The sequence below is a fragment of the Podarcis melisellensis genome (assembly GCF_964234715.1).
Source record: "Podarcis melisellensis genome assembly, chromosome: 6".
NCBI lineage: Eukaryota > Metazoa > Chordata > Lepidosauria > Squamata > Lacertidae > Podarcis > Podarcis melisellensis.
The window spans coordinates 75,811,293-75,830,497 of record NC_138538.1 but is presented as its reverse complement, the minus strand read 5'-3'; the positions used below and the strand labels follow the sequence as shown (position 1 = coordinate 75,830,497).

Sequence of the window (19,205 nt, the reverse complement as noted above, 5' to 3'; positions counted from 1 at the left end):
ATCACAGAGCTGTGGGACTATATCTGACATTAGCTTTGTTTTGTCAAATACCTGATGACATCATAGGTATACAAATCTTGTGACACAAAGTAATTGGATTCTGAAAAAGGACTACTAAGAAAATGTTAATTAACTCAAACTGCTTGAGTGCATACTTTCCCCCAGTCTATTGCGCTCTTTAACCTGAATGGGCCTCTCCTATGTGTGTGTGTTATGGGCTGGCAACAGTTACTAAGGACTCTTGGAAGCGTGACACTTGGTTTGTGAATCAGCTCAGGGCCTATCCCTCTTTTATAACAGTAATGCCTCATCTTTATTCCTGGAAGGTGATCACAGCCTCCTGGACTCAGGTTCACTCTTTATAATACATTAGCAGCAGCAGCAGCTTATTGTCGATTATATTTTAATTATTTCACTCCATTTGGAGTTTTTTTTTTAACCTAAAAGTGTTGTTCTGCCCCTACATTTGGGTAATTAACATTTACTGAGTTTTCAGTAGTAATAATAATAATAATAATAATAATAATAATAATAATAATAATGGGACAAGTGTGAGATTCTATCAATTTATTTGTGTAAACTACGGTAGCTATGAAATTAGCAAATGCAGGATTACACACTGTAATATAAAGTATATATTGCAATCAAAAAAAATTCTGAAGGAGCAGAGTATACATATTTTTCCTTATCTCCTGACAAATCAAGATGGTGATGTTTCTGGTTTCTGAAAAGCTGCACTTAAATCAGCCAGAAAAACTATATGGCACCCCTGGACAATTGTTAATTGTCCATCTGCTGATCAGATATGGCCATTGAATATAATCAAAGGTGGTCCTTCAACTTATCTGCGTGGAGCAGACATCACCTTTTACTGTAATCTCATTGTCTCACCTGCCCTTACACAGTAGAACCGAGTGTTAATTGTGCTCTGCTGCTACATACTGTGCCTCTAGGTTTCAGTGGAGATGTTGCTAGGAAGGGAGAGCCTTCGAATAGTGAAATATTTGACAACAGCAAAAGGACTAAAGTACAAGTTTTTTGACCATTGGTATATATTTCTTCTAGTTTTTATGCAGATTTTGGACCTCTAAATGTGGCTCTGGTACATCGATTCTGCTGTAAACTAAACAAGAAATTAAAGGTGAGAATATTATATTTTCTTCTAAATATTGTTTTTTTTGCTAAAATTTAACAAGCTGTTATTATTAACAGCCATTTATGATAATTAACAGAATTGCTGAACTTACATTAAGATTGTGTTTTTCTCTCTCTGAATAAAGAAAATGACAATTTATGCTCCATATGAAAATTAAACTATGGATTTGTTTATGCAGTTCCATGACATCTAAAATATATACCACATATATTACCGTATTTTTCGCTCTATAACACGCACCTGACCATAACACGCACGCAGTTTTTAGAGGAGGAAAACAAGAAAGAAATATTCTAAACGAAACAGTGGATGTATGATTTTTGTGGTTCATGCTGTGGCCACAGACATGTGATCTGACAGTGAGTTTGAGTAGCCCAATACAAAAATCCTGAGGATCCATGTGGATCCGTGCTTTGTAACCACGTTTTAAGTGGGGAGGGAAGGAAAAACACTCAAGGGACAAGGAGCACACATGGGGGGTGTGGAGAAGGATGCTGCGAATAATGCAGGAGAGGCTCCTCTCCGGCTTTGCTCCTTTAAAACAAGCAGGCTCTGCTTCTATCCCTCCTCCCCGGCAAGGAAACCATGATAGTAACCATTCTGAGACAAATCAAGAAAAATTGCGACCAACACTCCTCCCCAACAAGCGCAGTGAGGTCAAAACACACACACACATACACACACACACAGAGAGAACTGGCCCTAAAGTCGCAGGGCGCTGGGAGAGTGCAGGGGCGCTGGGAGAGTGAAGGGGAAGCAGGAGGAGGAGCCCTCACACACACAGAGACACACAGAGTGTCAATCCTAAAGTTGGAGGGAGAGCGCAGGGGCGCTGGGAGAGTGAAGGGGAAGCAGGAGGAGGAGCCCTCAAACACACAGAGACACACACAGTGTCAATCCTAAAGTCGGAGGGAGAGCACAGGGGCGCTGGGAGAGTGAAGGGGAAGCAGGAGGAGGAGCCCTCACACACACACAGACACACAGAGTGTCAATCCTAAAGTTGGAGGGAGAGCGCAGGGGCGCTGGGAGAGTGAAGGGGAAGCAGGAGGAGGAGCCCTCACACACACACACACACACACACACACACACACACACACACAGCCCCTACAGTGGCTAATCCAAAATCCGACAGCAAAAAACTGCAGGCAGGGACAGAGAGCATGGGGTTGTTTTAAAGCAGCCAACTCCCGCTCTGCTTCTCTCCCTCCTCCCCAGCTCCGCTAGCTGACAGGAGCCGCTTACACCCGCTTTGCTGTTTCAAAGCGAGCCACGGACTGCTCACGACTGCAGCAAATTCCCCTGCCATCTGTAGGCATTCGCTCCATAACACGCACAGACATTTCCCCTTACTTTCTAGGAGAAAAAACTGCGTGTTATGGAGCAAAATTTACGGTAACGGTATTCTTCCAGTTAACTCACAAGATGATCTGAAACTTTGTTGGAGGAAAAATAGTTTGAAAATGATTATATTTCATAGAAATTCATGCAGTCGCTTGATTTACATATAAAGGTAAGCCAGGGTGAAACAAACCATAGCCTACAGGGAACAAGCATGTATGCTGTTCAAATTGCAGCCATCTCTCTTCCTTTGCTGCATTAAGAGGAAACCAGCCAGAGTGTTGACTCACAATTACATGCAAATCAGTGCTTGTGGTTTGTTTTTTCCCTCCAAACCACAAGAGCAAGCAAAGAATATGCCATGGTTTGTTCCTGGCTTTGTTCTAGCTGTGTGTTTGAAGAGAAGCAAACCATGAGTTGCTAGTTTGAAGATAACACAAGGGTTGCCAGACAAGAAAGGGCTGAGTGTGATTTGAGCAGTGCGCTAGGATTCTGTTTTGTTTCTCTGTTGGATGTGAAATAGGCCGTTATCTTAACACGATAAGTTTAAAAATTTCTTAAGGCATAAGAAATGTCTTGAACCGTGATCCACGTAGCCTATAGATCACTCTTCTTTAAGATGCTTCATCCCTATGCTGAGCACAAGAGTAGAAAACAAGTCACTGGTTCATTGCTCTCCAACCCCTATTCATGTGAGAGATTTAACATTTGATATTACTGGTGTTTCTGCACAGTAAGCAGCAAGCTAAGAATGGAGCCTGGTGATTGATTTACATGTTCTGGACTTTTCATTCAAAGGTGTGACTGTCTTGTAAGCATTCCCTCTGTCTTTATTGTTGTTGCTGAGTGAATACATGAGGAGACTGTTTGTTCCAGATGTCTTAAAGAGGTTATTTTGGTGTCCCAGTTCCTCAGGCGTATTGTCTACTAGAACTTAGGCAGGGCAGTCATTCAGTAGGTTTTATTAGAAGATGAGCACAGGCGATGGGAAGTTAGCCACAGGAATGCCATCAGCTGTGGCTGATGTAATATCCAGACCATCTTAGAAAGAGGCTGAAGAAGAAAAGTGAGAAAGACAAGTGGCCAATTTGCAGGCATATTGTGATTGTCTAGGGATAGATGAATCTGTCGGTTTTGTTCCCCTCTGTTTTTTCCTTTTCCGATCCTAAGTTTATCCCATTTCTGCAGCAGTTTGTGATTTTTATTTATTTTTAGTCTGCATAAAATCTTGTGAGGATTTTTTGCACATTTCTCCTTATATTTGCATTTTGTGTGTACCTTTTGGGGATCTACATAAGAAAATTCAGAGAAGTACAGATTTCAAAAGATTAAATAGTTCACATATTAGTTCGGAAAATGCAAAATTAAGTTTTAATATGAGCCAAATAAATCTATTCTCCCATCCCTAGTCGAGGAGCACTTGACCAGGGAGTGAGGTGATTTGAAAGAACTGCCAAGACACACAACGCTAAACTGGTAATACTTAGCTGCCAGTATTTCATTTGCTTAAATTTGTGGTTCTGTGCTAACCATCCCTTCGTACTTCTTTTTCCTTTTTAAACAGTCATTCAGTCTTTCAAGAAAGAAAATAGTATATTATACCAGCTTTGACCAGCGGAAACGAGCAAATGCCGCATTTTTGATAGGTGCATATGCAGTAAGTATCACTTGATAAGTCTGTCTGTCTCTCTCTCGCTCTCTTGCAGGGACTTGCTGACCTATATGTTTCTGGCTAAGTACAGATACTATAAATGCTAGTATCACTGTCCTTTTGTTATAATTCTTCTACAATCTAGTCCAGTATTTAAACAGTGGGAGAGATTTCCCCATTCTGCTGAACCTTTGTCTCTTCTGTTGCTCCCTTTCCTGCTTCTGGTCTTAAGCAGGGAAAGGAGGTAAAAAAGATAGTTACATTTAGTGGTACACTGTGTTCACATAATACAGCATTGTTCGTTCTTGTGTCCAATTTCCTTTCAATATCTTCCTTGGACTGGGAATCCAGACTCTACGATTGGTCCCAGGGGGTTCAGTCTGCTGCAGGGACTTTTTCCCTTACTCATTCTTCTTGGATTCAAGGGAACCAGCAGGAGAGATTGCCCTACTGCTTTCATGTTGAGCTGTGAGCACCGTTTTGACCTCTCCTTTGTTAAAAGGCACTTTGTAAGTTATGTTTGTTAAAAGATCTACGGCTGTGCTGGTGAGGCAAGATGGCAAAGTTTGTGTTGCTTTTATTTGGGAAGCTTGATATTATTATTATTATTATTATTATTATTATTATTATTATTATTATTTGAAGCATGCATATAAAATGTTGTAGGTCATTTATCTTTAAAGGTAAACAAGGTAAACATTTGAAGTTTTGTAGCAGTACGTCTTAAAATAACGCTCTTTTGGCTAAATGACAGTAAGTTACATTTTGGATTTATGCTGTTTAGAAATGGGTCTCCTGTATAGGGAAACGGTGTGTAAAAACCTGTGCCAAAAAGAAATATTATCTCTACTGAGATCATCAACATTACTTTGGGAATATGAACTTGTATAAGTACGTCATATGTCTCAATCTTCCTGTATGGAGTAATGGAAACAAATGGGCCCTTTGTGGAGCAACTGAGCAAGAGACAAACAAATGAACTAGTTGAGCTTTTTCTAGAGGAGCATAACATTTGCTTTAACTTCATATGTGTGCTGAGAAACACCAAACAATAGTCATATGGGGATGGTATTGACATGGAAATGAAATCAACGAAGGACCAGTACTTCACAAGAAGGAAAGGAGCAATTGCACAAGCTACTGTGTTTCGACTCGTAGCCATTGAAAGGGAGTTAGCTTTAAATTACATTCTTGTGTCTACCAGCCCTCATTGGACAGTAGGACTTAAAACCCAATCTTTTTGGATGCCTCTGTACATTTGTTCTGTGCTTCTATATGGAAATTCTTCAGCAGGCCCAAATAGTTCCGTATGGTATGACTCAAGGGGGTCCAAGGATGATGGTCTGTAGAATGTGGCCTGGAGGATTTGTGTTTCCTGTTCTGTAATTCAACGATGCCATGATGAACTTGGTGTCCCATTTGTCATCCTTTCTGGCTATAATGTTGGAATTGTTTCTAAGGCTGTAATGGCATTATATTCTGCACGGTTGAGATTATACTTCTCGCTGACAACCTCATCCTGGATCTGACAACGGAAGCCTTCTGTGTTTAAATAAATAAATAAACCTGGTTGCTATTGCAACAGACGTGATCATGCAGAATCATTAGTGTTGAGAAGATAATGCAGCAAAAGTACTGCAAACAGTGAATTGTGGTAGAAATATTCCTTTTAATAGTAATTTATAAAGCATGTTGAAATGTCCAAGCTCTGTACAGCACTTAGATTGGACATAGACTGCAGATAGGAATTATCTAAGAGACACAGTGCAGAAGGAATAAGGAATGAAGAGGAAAACAAGCATTGGCGCACAGTTCTTTATGGCAAGGAGGAAGGAAACAAGTTTCCTGTAGCTTCTGCTTCTCTGATTGATAGATGGGGCTAGGCTTGCCTGTCCCTTCAATTATGTTCATCCTGAGAAGCCTTGGCAGAGCTCAGAGCATGCTTCCCTTTGGCTCTGCCCTCCCACAGCACTCCTTGTGCCATAGATAGCAGAAACAAACAGCCAGGTTAATGTAGAACTGCACACACACAAAGTGGAGCAGAAGAGCAATTATTCAGCTAGGACAGACACGTCTGCCTGGCTTGTGTATGACTGGCTAAATTAATAACATTAATGGTTGAGTTAAGAGTGCCACTGTTGCATCCCTTTTTAGCATGGACAGACTCTAATGGTCTGGTATACTTTCCTGTAGAAAAGTCAGGTGTGTGTTGTTCATGACGTTTTAACAAGGATTGGGGATGGAGACGCAATCTGTATCTCCAGTTGTGGGGGTAAGGATTCTGCAGGGGTTGATACTAGGCACATCATAGCCTCATCTAATTGCTGTTTCCCAGGTGTGGGTGCAAATCAAGCTTAAAGGTGAGACAGGTAGTGCCAGAGGTGGGTCAGTCCTGCTTTGCACAGTATGCTTCTTAGGATAGTAGGCTGCTCTTGGAAGGAAAATAGAACGAGAGTCTCTCCTCTCTTGCCAAAATAACCTTCAGTTGAATTACTAGTGCTAAACTTACATGCAGCCAACATTTTCCACTCATTTATCTCTCCTTTCATGTGCTAGGTTTATTATGCATAATGCTGCTGTTTCGAAAAACAATGTTTCCTGATGTTTGTGTAGGCTAATACATGACATTCTGAACATTGTTAGTTTAGATGTTTGCTTTTTTACTGCCGTAATGCTAAAACATTAATGTGTAAAATGAGAATAGGCAAACACTAGATTAAATTCTAGAATAGAACTTCCACTGGTAGTTGTGTACTATAAACAGCCACACAATGTGACTTACGTATTTTCCGTTGAACCCAGTTCCCAGGAACACATATTTCACTCTCAGCTTGCTTTATTTATAATGCTGCCTTGAGTGTTGTTCAAAATGCAAGGTGGGAGCCCCATTCTTTCCCCCCATTTCCTCCACACTGTTAGCAAACTGTGCTCCTAGTGCTACCTAGTGAGGTCTAGTTAACATTTGACTCTACCATTGTGTGAAACAAATCACTCATGAAACCAGTATCATGTCCTGGTGGCATAGAGCACATCTGGTTGAATCTGGGACTCATAGTGTTTACAGTGGAAAGTAATTGTACTGTGTTGAGTGGTGTTTTTTTTCCAGGCTGCCTTAAATGCAGCTCTATAATTCTCCCAGGATACTTTTGTTAGTTTCAGTAGAACTCCTAGTATAACGTCATCAGCTTTAGCAAGGAGCTGTTTAGCAGCCACTGGTGTGTGAAGTAATGGAAAGCCTGAAATGATTTTGCATGTGCTACTGAGCATTTACTCTACCGGCTCAGAATTTGCAGAATGTAGTTTAAAATTCCCTTGAAATGTCCCTATGCAGCACCTAATCATGGAATAGTTCATTCTTTAGAAGCAACTTTTCAGGAAACCGAGAGAATAAAAATACGGTTTGCAAAACAGTCCTAGAAAGGTTTCCTTGAATCACGTTATAATCTACTACTGTTAGCAATGAAAACATAACGTAAGTTTTGATAAAGGACACAGTTGTCTATATTTGTTAGTAATTTATTCTTTCATAAAAATTTATATGCTGCTTGATGGTAGAAAAAACCACAACCTCAAAGCAGTTTACAAAAGATAAACCAGTAAAATCAAGAAAAAAGCACAGCCATACTTTAAAACATACAGAAGTTAAGATACTAAAACAGATTAAAATGACCTCAAATTTCTAAGCATATTGGTTTTTAACAAGTGCCAAAAGGTATACAGTGAAGGCGCCTGCTTGCTCTCAGTAGGCAGGGAATTACAAAGTGTAGGCACTGCCACACTGAATGAAAGAGTTCTTACAAATGCAGAATAGCACCTGTAGTAGTGCCAGTTCTGACAATTGATGCAGTTGAGTGGGTAAGGCGATCTTTTATAAAGACAGATTTCATTCATAAGTTTATTAGCACTTCCCCCCCTTTTTTTCTACTGCTTACTTCTGTAAGCCGTCATGACCTACATCTTCACTACTACAAAAGAGAAGGAAGTAATTTGATTTCCAAGAAGCGTACTGAATGAGAATAGGAGTGCTTTATTATAAGAGAATCAGGAGAAGAATACTGATTCGAACATGACCACAGAAGTCAGAGGAACTAATCGTTTCTGTGGCTTCAGTGGAAGTGTTCTCGTCAGTATAACAGTGGATAGAACTCAGGATGTTGCAGCAAACTGGATGGAGTTTCCTGAAATGGTGCTCATAATGCAATCCCACTCATACAAAAACATGCCCTAAAACATGATTTATTGGAAAGCGAATTGCAAGCTGTGGTGCTTCTATCAAACATGAGGTGGGCATATCTACATTAAGAATAATGTATGTTATCCAACCATGCTGCTTAGCTAATGGTAAGAATTATGTTGGTAGAAAGGTGAGGGAATATATTTTGGGCAATTCTTCTCCCCGCTGCAGCCCTTTCCAAATCTTCTGCAGCAGATCAGGGGAAGGGGACATCTCTGAAAAATGCTTCCCTCTCTGTTCTCACTGTCTGCTGAGCAACAGCATTGTATACAGCCTATTGGCATTTCTCGGACAGATTGAAGCATGAAAATACTCTTTTTAAGGCTGTGTAGCAGATGCTAAGGAATGGCAGGTCTCATCCAATTCACATTAAGGTCTTGTTTTGAGAAAATATATTGTACCACTGCAAATACCATTTTAGCTTTTCTAAGACAGTGTGTTGCTCACGTTGGTTTTCTTTTGTAGGTAATCTCCTTAAAGAAAACACCAGAAGAAGCTTACCGAATACTTTTATCCGGATCTAATCCACCATATCTTCCATTTAGGTATGGCTGCCGCAGTAATAATATCTAACATTTGCCTAGCACTTCCAGGTATAATGCATTATCTAGTTTCAATCCTTAACAACAACCCTATAAGATCAGTTTGTATTTGTTATCCCCCACATTGCAGGGGGAGCCTAAAAGACAGTGGTTTGCCTGCAGCCTCCTAGTGAGTTTGTGACAGAGGTAAGAGTCAACCCAGGCTCTTCCTGATTCATTGCTCAGCCTCTTAGCCATTACATTATGCCAGCTGTAGTTACAAATTAAACAGATTAGCTTCAAAGCTTCTAAATAGGTGTTTGAGGCTGGCATATTGTGTTGCAGTCGCTGCCTAGCATTTAAATTACCATGCTACATGGATGATGTTGTGTAGCTTCTTTCAGGCACCATGATACTCCCCTTAGTCTACATTTCTCTTGCTTCATTTTTGGACCTGTTTTTCTGACTGCTTTTTGTTCCTTTTGCTTGCTACCCACCAAAGGTCCAAAGAGCTGTACATGCACTATTTTTTTTTTCTTTCTGGCTCCCTACTGCATTCTTTCTCCCACACACCACCTTACCACCTCCCAATAACAAGTCTCTGGAAGATTGCCAGCACAGACCTTTGGGGTGGCAGCCCTATATTTGTGGAAGCTCTGCTAGCACAAATGTTGACAGATTTTGGGCACCAGGTTAAAATGTGCTGTTGGTTTTTTTAATCCTCCCAGGCATTTGGATCCTAATATTGTTGGGGTTCTTGTGGCTATCTCAGTTGGAATCCTTGTGTTGTGTGAGGGAAGGGCATTTTTGCTTGGTTTTGGTGATTGTGGATCATTGGTTTTAGTGTGTTGTTGATTTTACACATCATACATATTTGTGGTTGCATGAATGCTATTGTTGTAACTCACTTTGAGACTTTTCTGGTAGAAAATGACAAATAAATTCAATGATTAATATTACTTGAATGGTTTTGGCTTAATTGATAAAAATTAGCTAAACTTTCACTTTTGTGTTCTTTACTGTGTCATTTGGTACATTTCTGCATATTAAATATGCATGTTTTCTTCTCAACCAGATTTAAGAGGCCGTGTCTCCAGGCTTGTATTATGGGCTTGTAACTTCTGAGGAACTGATTTGCACTTCACCGCAAAACCTAGAGAGTTAGTGTTTGGCAGATCTAGTTAAATAGAAAATGTAGGTCCAGCATGGGCTTGATGTGTCTGCCACAGCCTTGGAGCCTTATTGAGACAGATGTGAGTCGCAGATGCCAATGAATTAAGTTTGACCATTAGGTAGATGGTGACAGAAGCCATTCCTTTGTCATTATCAGAATAACTTTCTACCTTCTGCCTGAAAATGTAGGAAAGAGTTCAAGGATAGGTACATAAGGCTGGCATTTCCTGACAGTCATTTTCATTAGGGCAAAATTGCTGCTGATTTAGCTGCTTAAAGAAGCTGGCTGGGTGCCAAGCATCAAAGCTTTCTCAGCACAGAGCTATTTGTAATACCTGGAGTTTAGATAGCTGCCAGGAATGTATTCTGAGCTGTAGGCATCAAATATTTAAAGCAAGGGCAACTTATCAATGATAGCAATGCTATTTTGAAGCCTACATAGCTACAGTGTATGCTCACTTGGTGGGGTCAGTGCATGGAACATGGTAGTTCTAACACATACACTGTTTAGTTATTTACTTGTTTTTTTAGTTGAGAGCAGAATTGACTTGTGCTGCTTGGTTACTTCTCTCCTGGAGCCTGCTTATTCATTATAGGCCTCCGAGTGCCAATTGTAAAGCGTTTGACACAAACTGCTTGTTTTCCCCTCTGAAATGTACCTGAGAAGGGACTGGAAGCGCAGCTCAAACATGCACAGTCTCTTCATTGTGTTCCCCTGCAGGAATACCCAGTTTTCCCTACCTAGGTATGATTTCAAGAGAAATGCATGTCTGAATCTAGTTGAAAGGTATGAATGGAAGAACAGAAAAAAGATACATATTTCCATGATCCAAATCAGCTTGTTGTTTGTTCCAGAACAACAAAAATGCTTTTCTTCATTTGTAAAGATTCTCAGTTTAAATGACTGGATTCCAGGATTTCTCAGTCTAGTGATCCAAGAAGTTCCTATAATCCAAGATTATAAGACACTTTTAGGAGATTTTTACATTGTGATATCTATTTAATGTGGAGAGTTCTAGTGATTTTGTTTATAAGGCAACATGCCTGCCTCTTGTGCTTCAAGGAGCATTAAGAGAAGCTTATAAATCATATAATTAAAAACAAAGCCAATACTGAAATAACCAAACAATCATAAAGTTCTCCTGGGCCTAGAATCAATAATCAAAAATGAGAACCAATTCTAGGAGGCTATCTAGACCTAATACCTGATTATCTAAAGTAAATCAGATTGCTGAGTATCTTGAGATAACGAATTCTACAATCCAGATGCTGCTACTGAGAAGACCTACTCTCAGCTATGTTTTCTGCACCTCCTAGGCACCAGGACACAATCATTGCACAATTGAGTCCCTTGGAATATGTAGTATTAGTTTTCATTCAAATAGATCTGGTTTCATTTAGCTCAATGACCTGGAAAATCTTAATCTGCTTAGAAATTCAGACATCATTTCATTTTAGGACTGTAGAGGCAAAAGACTGCTGAAATATCAGTATTCAGCTAGATCATATATACCACGCAGCCAGGTTCCAACCTCTGTGTATGGTGGAAAGACAGGGGAGAAGTTAATGCTGGCTGAAGGGATTAATATTGCATTGAGGGCACTTAACGTTAGGTTTTTAGTCAAATCGCTTTATCAATGCCAGACCTTCTAGCTTCCCAAAGGATCTGTTGCAGTGAAATATGACTGCATTCTTTCACAATAGGCAGTGGTACCCATTTTATAATGCTCAATATTTTGTTTTATAGAGTTTTCATATATGGAAGTGCATACCTCCAGTTTTTCTGCTTAGCCTTTGCCCCTTCATTAGGCAATACAAACCACTGAGGAGAGTCTGCCACAAGCGAATTGCTTTCTATGCAAGTGACTGAGACCGCCAGTGGACTGCAGTAAGGGGAGGTTCAGCCGAATCTCCCCAGTGCTCCCTTGTCTCTGCCTCTTTGCATTCCAGTGGTGCCAGATACAATCACCTGTGGCCGGCCCAGGCTACAACAGCTGAGTAAACATTGACAGCAGAAAAGGACCGAGCTGTAACGGGAAATAGGTGTACACGCAGCTGTCCTTCCTGTTCCAATTGGAAGCCATGGATTTCTTCCAAAGGCAGTCACTTCCACTCATTCAGAAAACTCTTGATTTTAGTTATTTCCGCTCTGCCTCTTTAAGGCAAACTCTCACAAGGTAGTTTACAATAAAAATGTCAAAAACAATACAACAATGGAGTATCGTAATAATACAGCGAAGGGCATTTGAATAGAAAGAGCGACAGATATAATTGTCAATAAAAAGCTTGGTGGCATACAGAAGTTTTTGAATCTCCTTAAAGGCCACAAGAGGGAACCCACAAGAGTTCACAGCAATTGCACAGGTGTGGGACCACCACTGGGAAGTCCCTGGTACCCACCAGTCTGGTCAACTTTAACAGCAGGCAAGGGAGCATTGCTTCATCATGCTGAAGTATATCTAGAATGTTATGTCTACACTATCCATGGCTAACCCAGTGCAGTTTGCTGCCTAAAGCAAAGGACAAGATGGCCCCCACTCCCAATTCCACATAGAGTACTGGCTGGACTGGCGGTTTCTGGTAGAGCTTGTCTTAGCACCAACCTAAAGCAGTTATGCATATGCAAATCAATGAGTTGGGGGGTGGGGCCTGGTGTTTAAAACTTGAGTGAAATTATGGGTAGTACTGAACTAAACTTTACTCAGAGTAGACCCATTGAAATTAATGGATCTAATTTTGTAACGTTCATTAATTTCCCTGAGTAAAACTTGGTTGAATACACTCAATTGTTTTCTTAAATGTTTGGTGAAATGCCATAACTTTATTTTTATTTTATTCCAAACCCACCACCACCACCATTTGGGGTCTTAGCGAACCACTTAATGGTTTCTCTGCTTGCTGTGTCATTTGTAATTCCATAGAATTTGAATTGTAAATACAATACAGCCTAAGAAATAAAAGACACAGTGAGAATACAATCAACAATCAATATTCAGTGCAGTGGATGTGCATCCACAAATCCAGACACGCTGTTGGCTACCTGAATAACGCTCACAAACCACTGGCGGCCCACAGTTTGTAAAACACAGATCTAGGGTACGGCCATTGGTTTTATAGGGACTGGCACTTTACCCTGTGGTTCCTGGATAAAAAATATATGTGCTGGTAAGTTTTGTAGCTCTCTTTGTAGACACTCATTTCATACATGAGAGAAATGACAGTTAACTTGAAACTTGGCATTGGTAGGTGCATTTCTTTCAAAAGTAGGACGGCGAATATTTAAGGCTGACTCCACTGCAAGAGTTTAGTAAAGGACATACTTTAAAAGATCGCTATACACAAATGGTGTACAGCTTTAGAGAATGTTTGGCACGTGAAAGCATTTGTTTGCAAGGGTAGTCTATAGTGACAGTTGCTGCTGTGGAAGGGATATATGGTGTTGCCACAGCTTTGTTAATAGTATATGGCAAAGACTTTCTGGGCTTGCCTGAACTTGCTGGATTCCTATGCAAAGGAAAATAAAGACAAGTCTTTCTGAAAGCTTCCTTTCGAAAAACCATTGCATTAGTATTGGCAGGTAAATTTTTGATAGGAAAGCTTCTAGAAACAACGAGACTACCTCTGTAATTCCAAAGTCTTCACTTGGTTTTTTTATGGTGTTATGTGGCTCTTTCAGTGTTTAAAAATCAGGACCATCCAGCTTCTTGATAGAGTTGCTAAAATTCCTCCCATAGTGTCACACCCCCCTATGTGGGGGGGCGGGCGGCGACACTGACTCCTATAAAGATAATTTTACCTAAACAGGACCTTCCTGCATAACTTTTATTTATTTTTCCCCCAGATGTTCATTACTTACTTTTGAGAAAAGGCAAGAAATAGTGACACAACAGAAGGGTGTAAAATTACACATGAGATGGAGAAAGCAGATAGAGAAAAGTTTTTCCCTTTTTCTCTTAACGCTAGAATGGGGGGTCAGCAAACTTTTTCAGCAGGGGGCCAGTCCACTGTCCCTCAGACCTTGTGGGGGGCTGGACTACCGTATTTTTCGCCCTATAGGACGCACTTTTCCCCCTCCAAAAATGAAGGGGAAATCTGGGTGCATCCTATGGAGCGAATGCAGGCTTTTGCTGAAGCTTGGAGAGCAAGAGGGGTTGGTGCGCACCGACCCCTCTCGCTCTCCAGGCTTCAGGAACACATCCACAGCCTAGGCAGCCCTGCGGGAGTTCCCCGCAGGGCTCCCCACGCTGCGGATAGCAGCCTGCTTCCCGGAGCACTGGGCGCACTGAAAGCACTTCGGGAACACATCCGCAGCCTAGGCAGCCCTGCGGGAATTCCACGCAAGTCTCCCCACGCTGCAGATAGCAGCCTGCTGCCCGGCACGAGGGGCGCCCTGAAACAGAGCGCCCCACCCGCCGGACAGACATCGGCCAGCCCCACAAGCTCGGGGGACAGCAAGGAGGCGCAGCACCGCCATCCCGCTGTTCCTCGACCTGGTTTGGTTTCCCCGGCCTGATTTTTTTGGGGGGAAATAAAGGGAAAAACTTTTTCCTTTATTCCCCCCCCCCCAAAAAAAACTAGGTGCATCCTATGGGATGGAGCGTCCTATGGGACGAAAAATACGGTATTTTTTTTTGGGGGGGACACAATTTCCTATGCCCCACAAATAGCCCAGAAATGTATTTTAAATAAAAGCACACATTCTACTCATGTAAAAACACCAGGCAGGCCCCACAAATAACCCAGAGGTGCATTTTAAATAAAAGGACACATTCTACTCATGTAAAAAGCACTGATTCCTGGACCATCCATGGGCTGGGTTTAGAAGGCGATTGGGCCGGATCCGCCCCCACCGGCCTTAGTTTCCTACCCATGTGCCAGAACTTGGGGTCATCCTATGAAGCTGAGTGTTGGAAGATTTGGGACAGACAAAAGAAAGCGCTTTTTTCACACAGCCCATCAATTTGCTCCCACAAGAGGCAGTTTTGGCTACCAACTGGGATGGGTTTAAAAGACGGCGAGACAAATTGACGGAGGAGAAGGCTATCAGTAGCTGCTAACCACAATGGCTTCGCTTTGCCTCCGTGCTGGGAGACAATATGCTTCCAAATACCAGTTGCTGGAAAAATAAATACATAGGTACCTCTGGATGCGAACGGGATCTGTTCCAGAGCCTCGTTCACATCCAGAGCTTTGCGATTTGCCACTTCTGCGCATGCGCGTGACGTCATTTTGAGCGTCTGTGCATGCGCGAGCGGCAAAATCCGGAAGTAACGTGTTCCGTTACTTCCAGGTCACCGTGGAGCGCGACCCAAAAACACTCAACCTGAAGCAACTTCAATCTGAGGTATGACTCTACGTACCAAGTGAATGATAGGTATAGCAGTGCTGGGGAACCTTTTTTCCAAGGCTGCATGCCAATGGTGGATGGGGAAGAGACAAAAATGGGAGGAGCAGTAAATGTAAATATTATCTTTACCTAAAGTAGACTAGTTTTTACACACACACACACACCTCACTCTATTCTTTAAGGCAAGCAGAAGTTGTTTTCGGGGTTAAATGTCACATTCTAGCCAGGCAAAAAGAAGGAAGGAAGAAGATGTGAAGTCAGGCCATTGGTGGATGAGACCTAGAGAAAGTCCTGGGGGCTGGAGAGAGCCCCGGGAGGCCACATTTGTGTGTGTCGCCCCCTCCTGCAGGCCTGAAGTTCTCTACCCCCAGCTTATAGGTTTGTAGTGTCTGAAATCTTGAATATATGTTCAGTCTTTCTTCAGGAGCATAATTTGTCAGTAGGAATAAGGATTTACCCACAAAGGATAAGATCTCTCACTACAATATAAAACATGGACTTGGTATCTGGGCAGCAGTATTAGGTGCCTTGTAATCAGACATCGTGAATAAAGGGCTTATTGTACACAGAGGGATAAAGCCAGTATTTACATGCAAGTGGGAATGGAACGGCTGAAAGAAAGTGTAAAGGTGGTACGAGGTTTCTAGAAAAAACAGCTTTCAGGAAGAAAATTGCCCTTTTCCACTTCACTTACCGCCCCCTGCGCACAGAATCTGCAGCAATCTTAGCAGCACCTTGCACAGAGTCGGGGCTTGTGGGAGCACTGTTGCCATAATATACCAGTCTGCCTGGGGCTAGGGCCTTTGTATATACTGTTCTCTAAAGCTGAAATTCAGCACCAAGGATGATACATCATATGCCAAGAGAAGCTGGAGTCTGCTGGGTTTTAAACCTTGAAAATACACACAGGTCTGTTTCCCACCCTTACTCATAGAAAACAGGAGACTGTTTGTTCTTACTATCCTATCCGTTGGTGTGTGATATTTCTCCAGCCCATTGCCTGTCTTTGCAGTTGTAAGCCCCAGAAATTTGCTTTTTTTCAGTGAAAGCTGACAGGTCCTCAGGATGTTGAACTGAGTGGACCACGCAATTAAGCAGAAGAGCAAAACATGATAGTGATCAAACAGCAGCAGCTGAAGCCTTTTAAACACTTGGGTTTATTACATTCCAGTAGAAATTATCATATGAAAAATATAGAAGGTATTCTCTTTTGCACACACTTGTGTTAAAATGTGATATGAGGAGTATTCAAGTTTATGGTTCACACTGAATAAACTTTATACACCTCTTAAATGTAAAAATCCTCAAAGTGGTTTAAAAAAGATAAATTTACTAGCAATTAACAGCAAGAATATAAAAGAAATCAAAATATTAAAACCAGCAATAAACTACAAAAACAGTTTAAAACACAAATTACCTATCCAGAGTTTTATTTCAAGGTCAATATTGTTGCAGATCTGGAAGCTGGTACTCGAAAAGGCTCAGCTTTGGCCCTAGAGCGACCATGTTTAGTAAAAAAGAAAAAAAATCAATTGTATCTTTTTAAAAAATCAATTGATTAATAGGACGGCATACTTTCAAGAAATGGTTTCGGTACAATTGACAAATGATTATCAAGTTGCTTTGTGGCTTTATTGTATAAAGGCCTGAGTGTGAATAATAATACTGTATTTTTCGCCCAATAGGACGCACTTTTCCCCCTCCAAAAATGAAGGGGAAATGTGTGTGCGTCCTATGGGGCGAGTGCAGGCTTTCGCTGAAGCCTGGAGAGCGAGAGGGGTCGGTGCACACCGACCCCTCTCGCTCTCCAGGCTTCGCGGACCTCTCTGCAAGCAGCGGGAGCGCTCCTGCTGCTTGCGGAGAGTTGCCTGCATGCCGAAGCCTGCGCGCACTGAGATCAGCGCGTCCAGGCTTCGCAGACCTCTCCGCAAGCAGCGGGAGCCAGCGCTGGGCTCCCACGGCTTGCAGAGAGCTGCCTGTTTGGGGGCTGGGGTCGGGGGAAGCTCGGGCCTCCCCCGCCCCAGCCCCGCGCCTGGGGGGAAAATAATTCCCCCCCCCAAAAAAAATAGGTGCGCCTTATGGGACTAGGGCGAAAAATAGGGTAATTATAAATTAATCTGGTTGTCTATAATGGCAGCAACTTCTCGCTGATGTTACTGGTGGTTCTGGCAGTCTTGCCCTTGATAAAGAGCAGACCATTCCTGGAAGCACCCTTTGCCTCCAAATCCCATCAGCTCCAGGAGCAGATCAGTTGACCATGTCCAGGACAGGGCATTTCCTGCCAAGACAGCTGACTTGATGGTTGTTAGAGTCCTTTATATAGCAGCTTAAGAAGCTGGTACACAATTGTCTGAACACAGCCATTCCCCCCCCCCCCCCCGAGAGAGTTGTATTATTCATAAGCAGATCTGATTAAAACTCGTGATTAATCAAGTAACGCTTTTTACGTCGGCCTTGCGGAGTGCCTCAGAGAATGTGCATGTTATGCTTTTCCTTCTTGAGAGTAATTGCAGCCTGCTTTCACACATCTGGGATTCCTTGCACATCTGGCATTCAGAGTTTGCATTAAACATCCAATCATTGCCTATTGCAAATTCACGTTCCCTTGAAGCTACCTTTACAACATCCTCCATTAGGCTAGTGTGGTTAAAATACTTCTTAATGCTTTTAGCGTTGCTTGCCTTAGCTGTATTATGGCAACTAAAGGGGAAAACATAAGCCAGAGAATGTGTTGCAGGGAATTTCCTTACCCCCCCCCCCCACTCCACAAAGAACAAACACACTCCTTTAGCTGCCAGTTGCCTTAAGACTGCTAAACCAAAGTGAGGCATACTTTGGCCTCTCCCACCAGCTAAGGCACCCACAGTCACTCTGGAAGACGGCCCCCGAGTTGCATTCAACTAACATTTACTCAGAGTAGGCAGTGCCAGATTTACGTATAAGCTAAGCAAGCTATATATAGCTTAGGGCCCCACTCTCTTGGGGGCTCCCCAAAAAAATGAAAGGAAAAAAACCTGGATGTACGTTTCCAAAATATAAGATAAAAAAACAAATAAAACCTACATACAGCAACAGTGTTTTGTGTTGTGTAGGTTCCTATATTGTTATGTGCAAATGGCTTTACATACCTATTAGGTCCATAAATTACCATATAGCATATATTCAACACAAAAAACAGCAACAATTTGTTGTTGACAAAGGACAGCTGGAATATAAAGGGCCCCATCAGTAGCTCAGGGCCTCATCAAACCTAAATCCGGCCCTGAGAGTAGGCCTATTGAAATCAATGTCCATATCTAACTTAAGGCCTGTTAATTTCATTGGAGTGAATAAGCAGTTGCTCCAATACTTGCCTTCCTTTCCTTCACCATCCTTTTTTTCCATTTGTTATTTTATCTGTTAGATTATCTTTTACAGACCATCCCTGTCTTAGAAAATGTTAGGTTCTTTGTACGTTAATAATAATAATAATAATAATAATAATAATAATAATAATAATAATTAATAGGCTTTGAGACTAATACTGGTTTCTTAGCAAGTATCTAGCCTTTTTTCTTCTTTAACTAACCCTGGCTAGACTGTCCAAAACACAGTAAAGCGTCGCTGAATGATGAATGATTAAACAGGAATCTATATTTAGATTTGGATTCTCAAAGCTCAGGAGGTCATGTCGTCAGTTTGACTTTTCCCACGCAAACGTTTCAGGCAAGCATTATGTACGGACTAAGTTTCAGTAGCCAACATATGGTGCATTAGCAAAAGTCTTGCTTCTGCTGCTTGTGTGA

The 19,205-nt window shown here is 41.7% G+C and overlaps 1 protein-coding gene across 7 annotated transcripts in view; it reads left to right on the top strand.

Moving 5' to 3' along the window:
* CDC14A (cell division cycle 14A) overlaps positions 1–19,205 on the top strand; it is a 99,646-nt gene that overhangs the window by 11,086 nt on the left and 69,355 nt on the right. For 6 of the 7 annotated variants that reach the window (XM_081916035.1, XM_081916033.1, XM_081916038.1 and 3 more), the window contains exons 3-5: positions 1,066–1,141; positions 4,059–4,151; positions 8,845–8,924. In XM_081916035.1, the coding sequence (XP_081772161.1) occupies positions 1,066–1,141; positions 4,059–4,151; positions 8,845–8,924 (249 nt within the window). The remainder of the gene's footprint in view (positions 1–1,065; positions 1,142–4,058; positions 4,152–8,844; positions 8,925–19,205) is intronic. The other variant, XM_081916037.1, reaches the window with a different exon arrangement.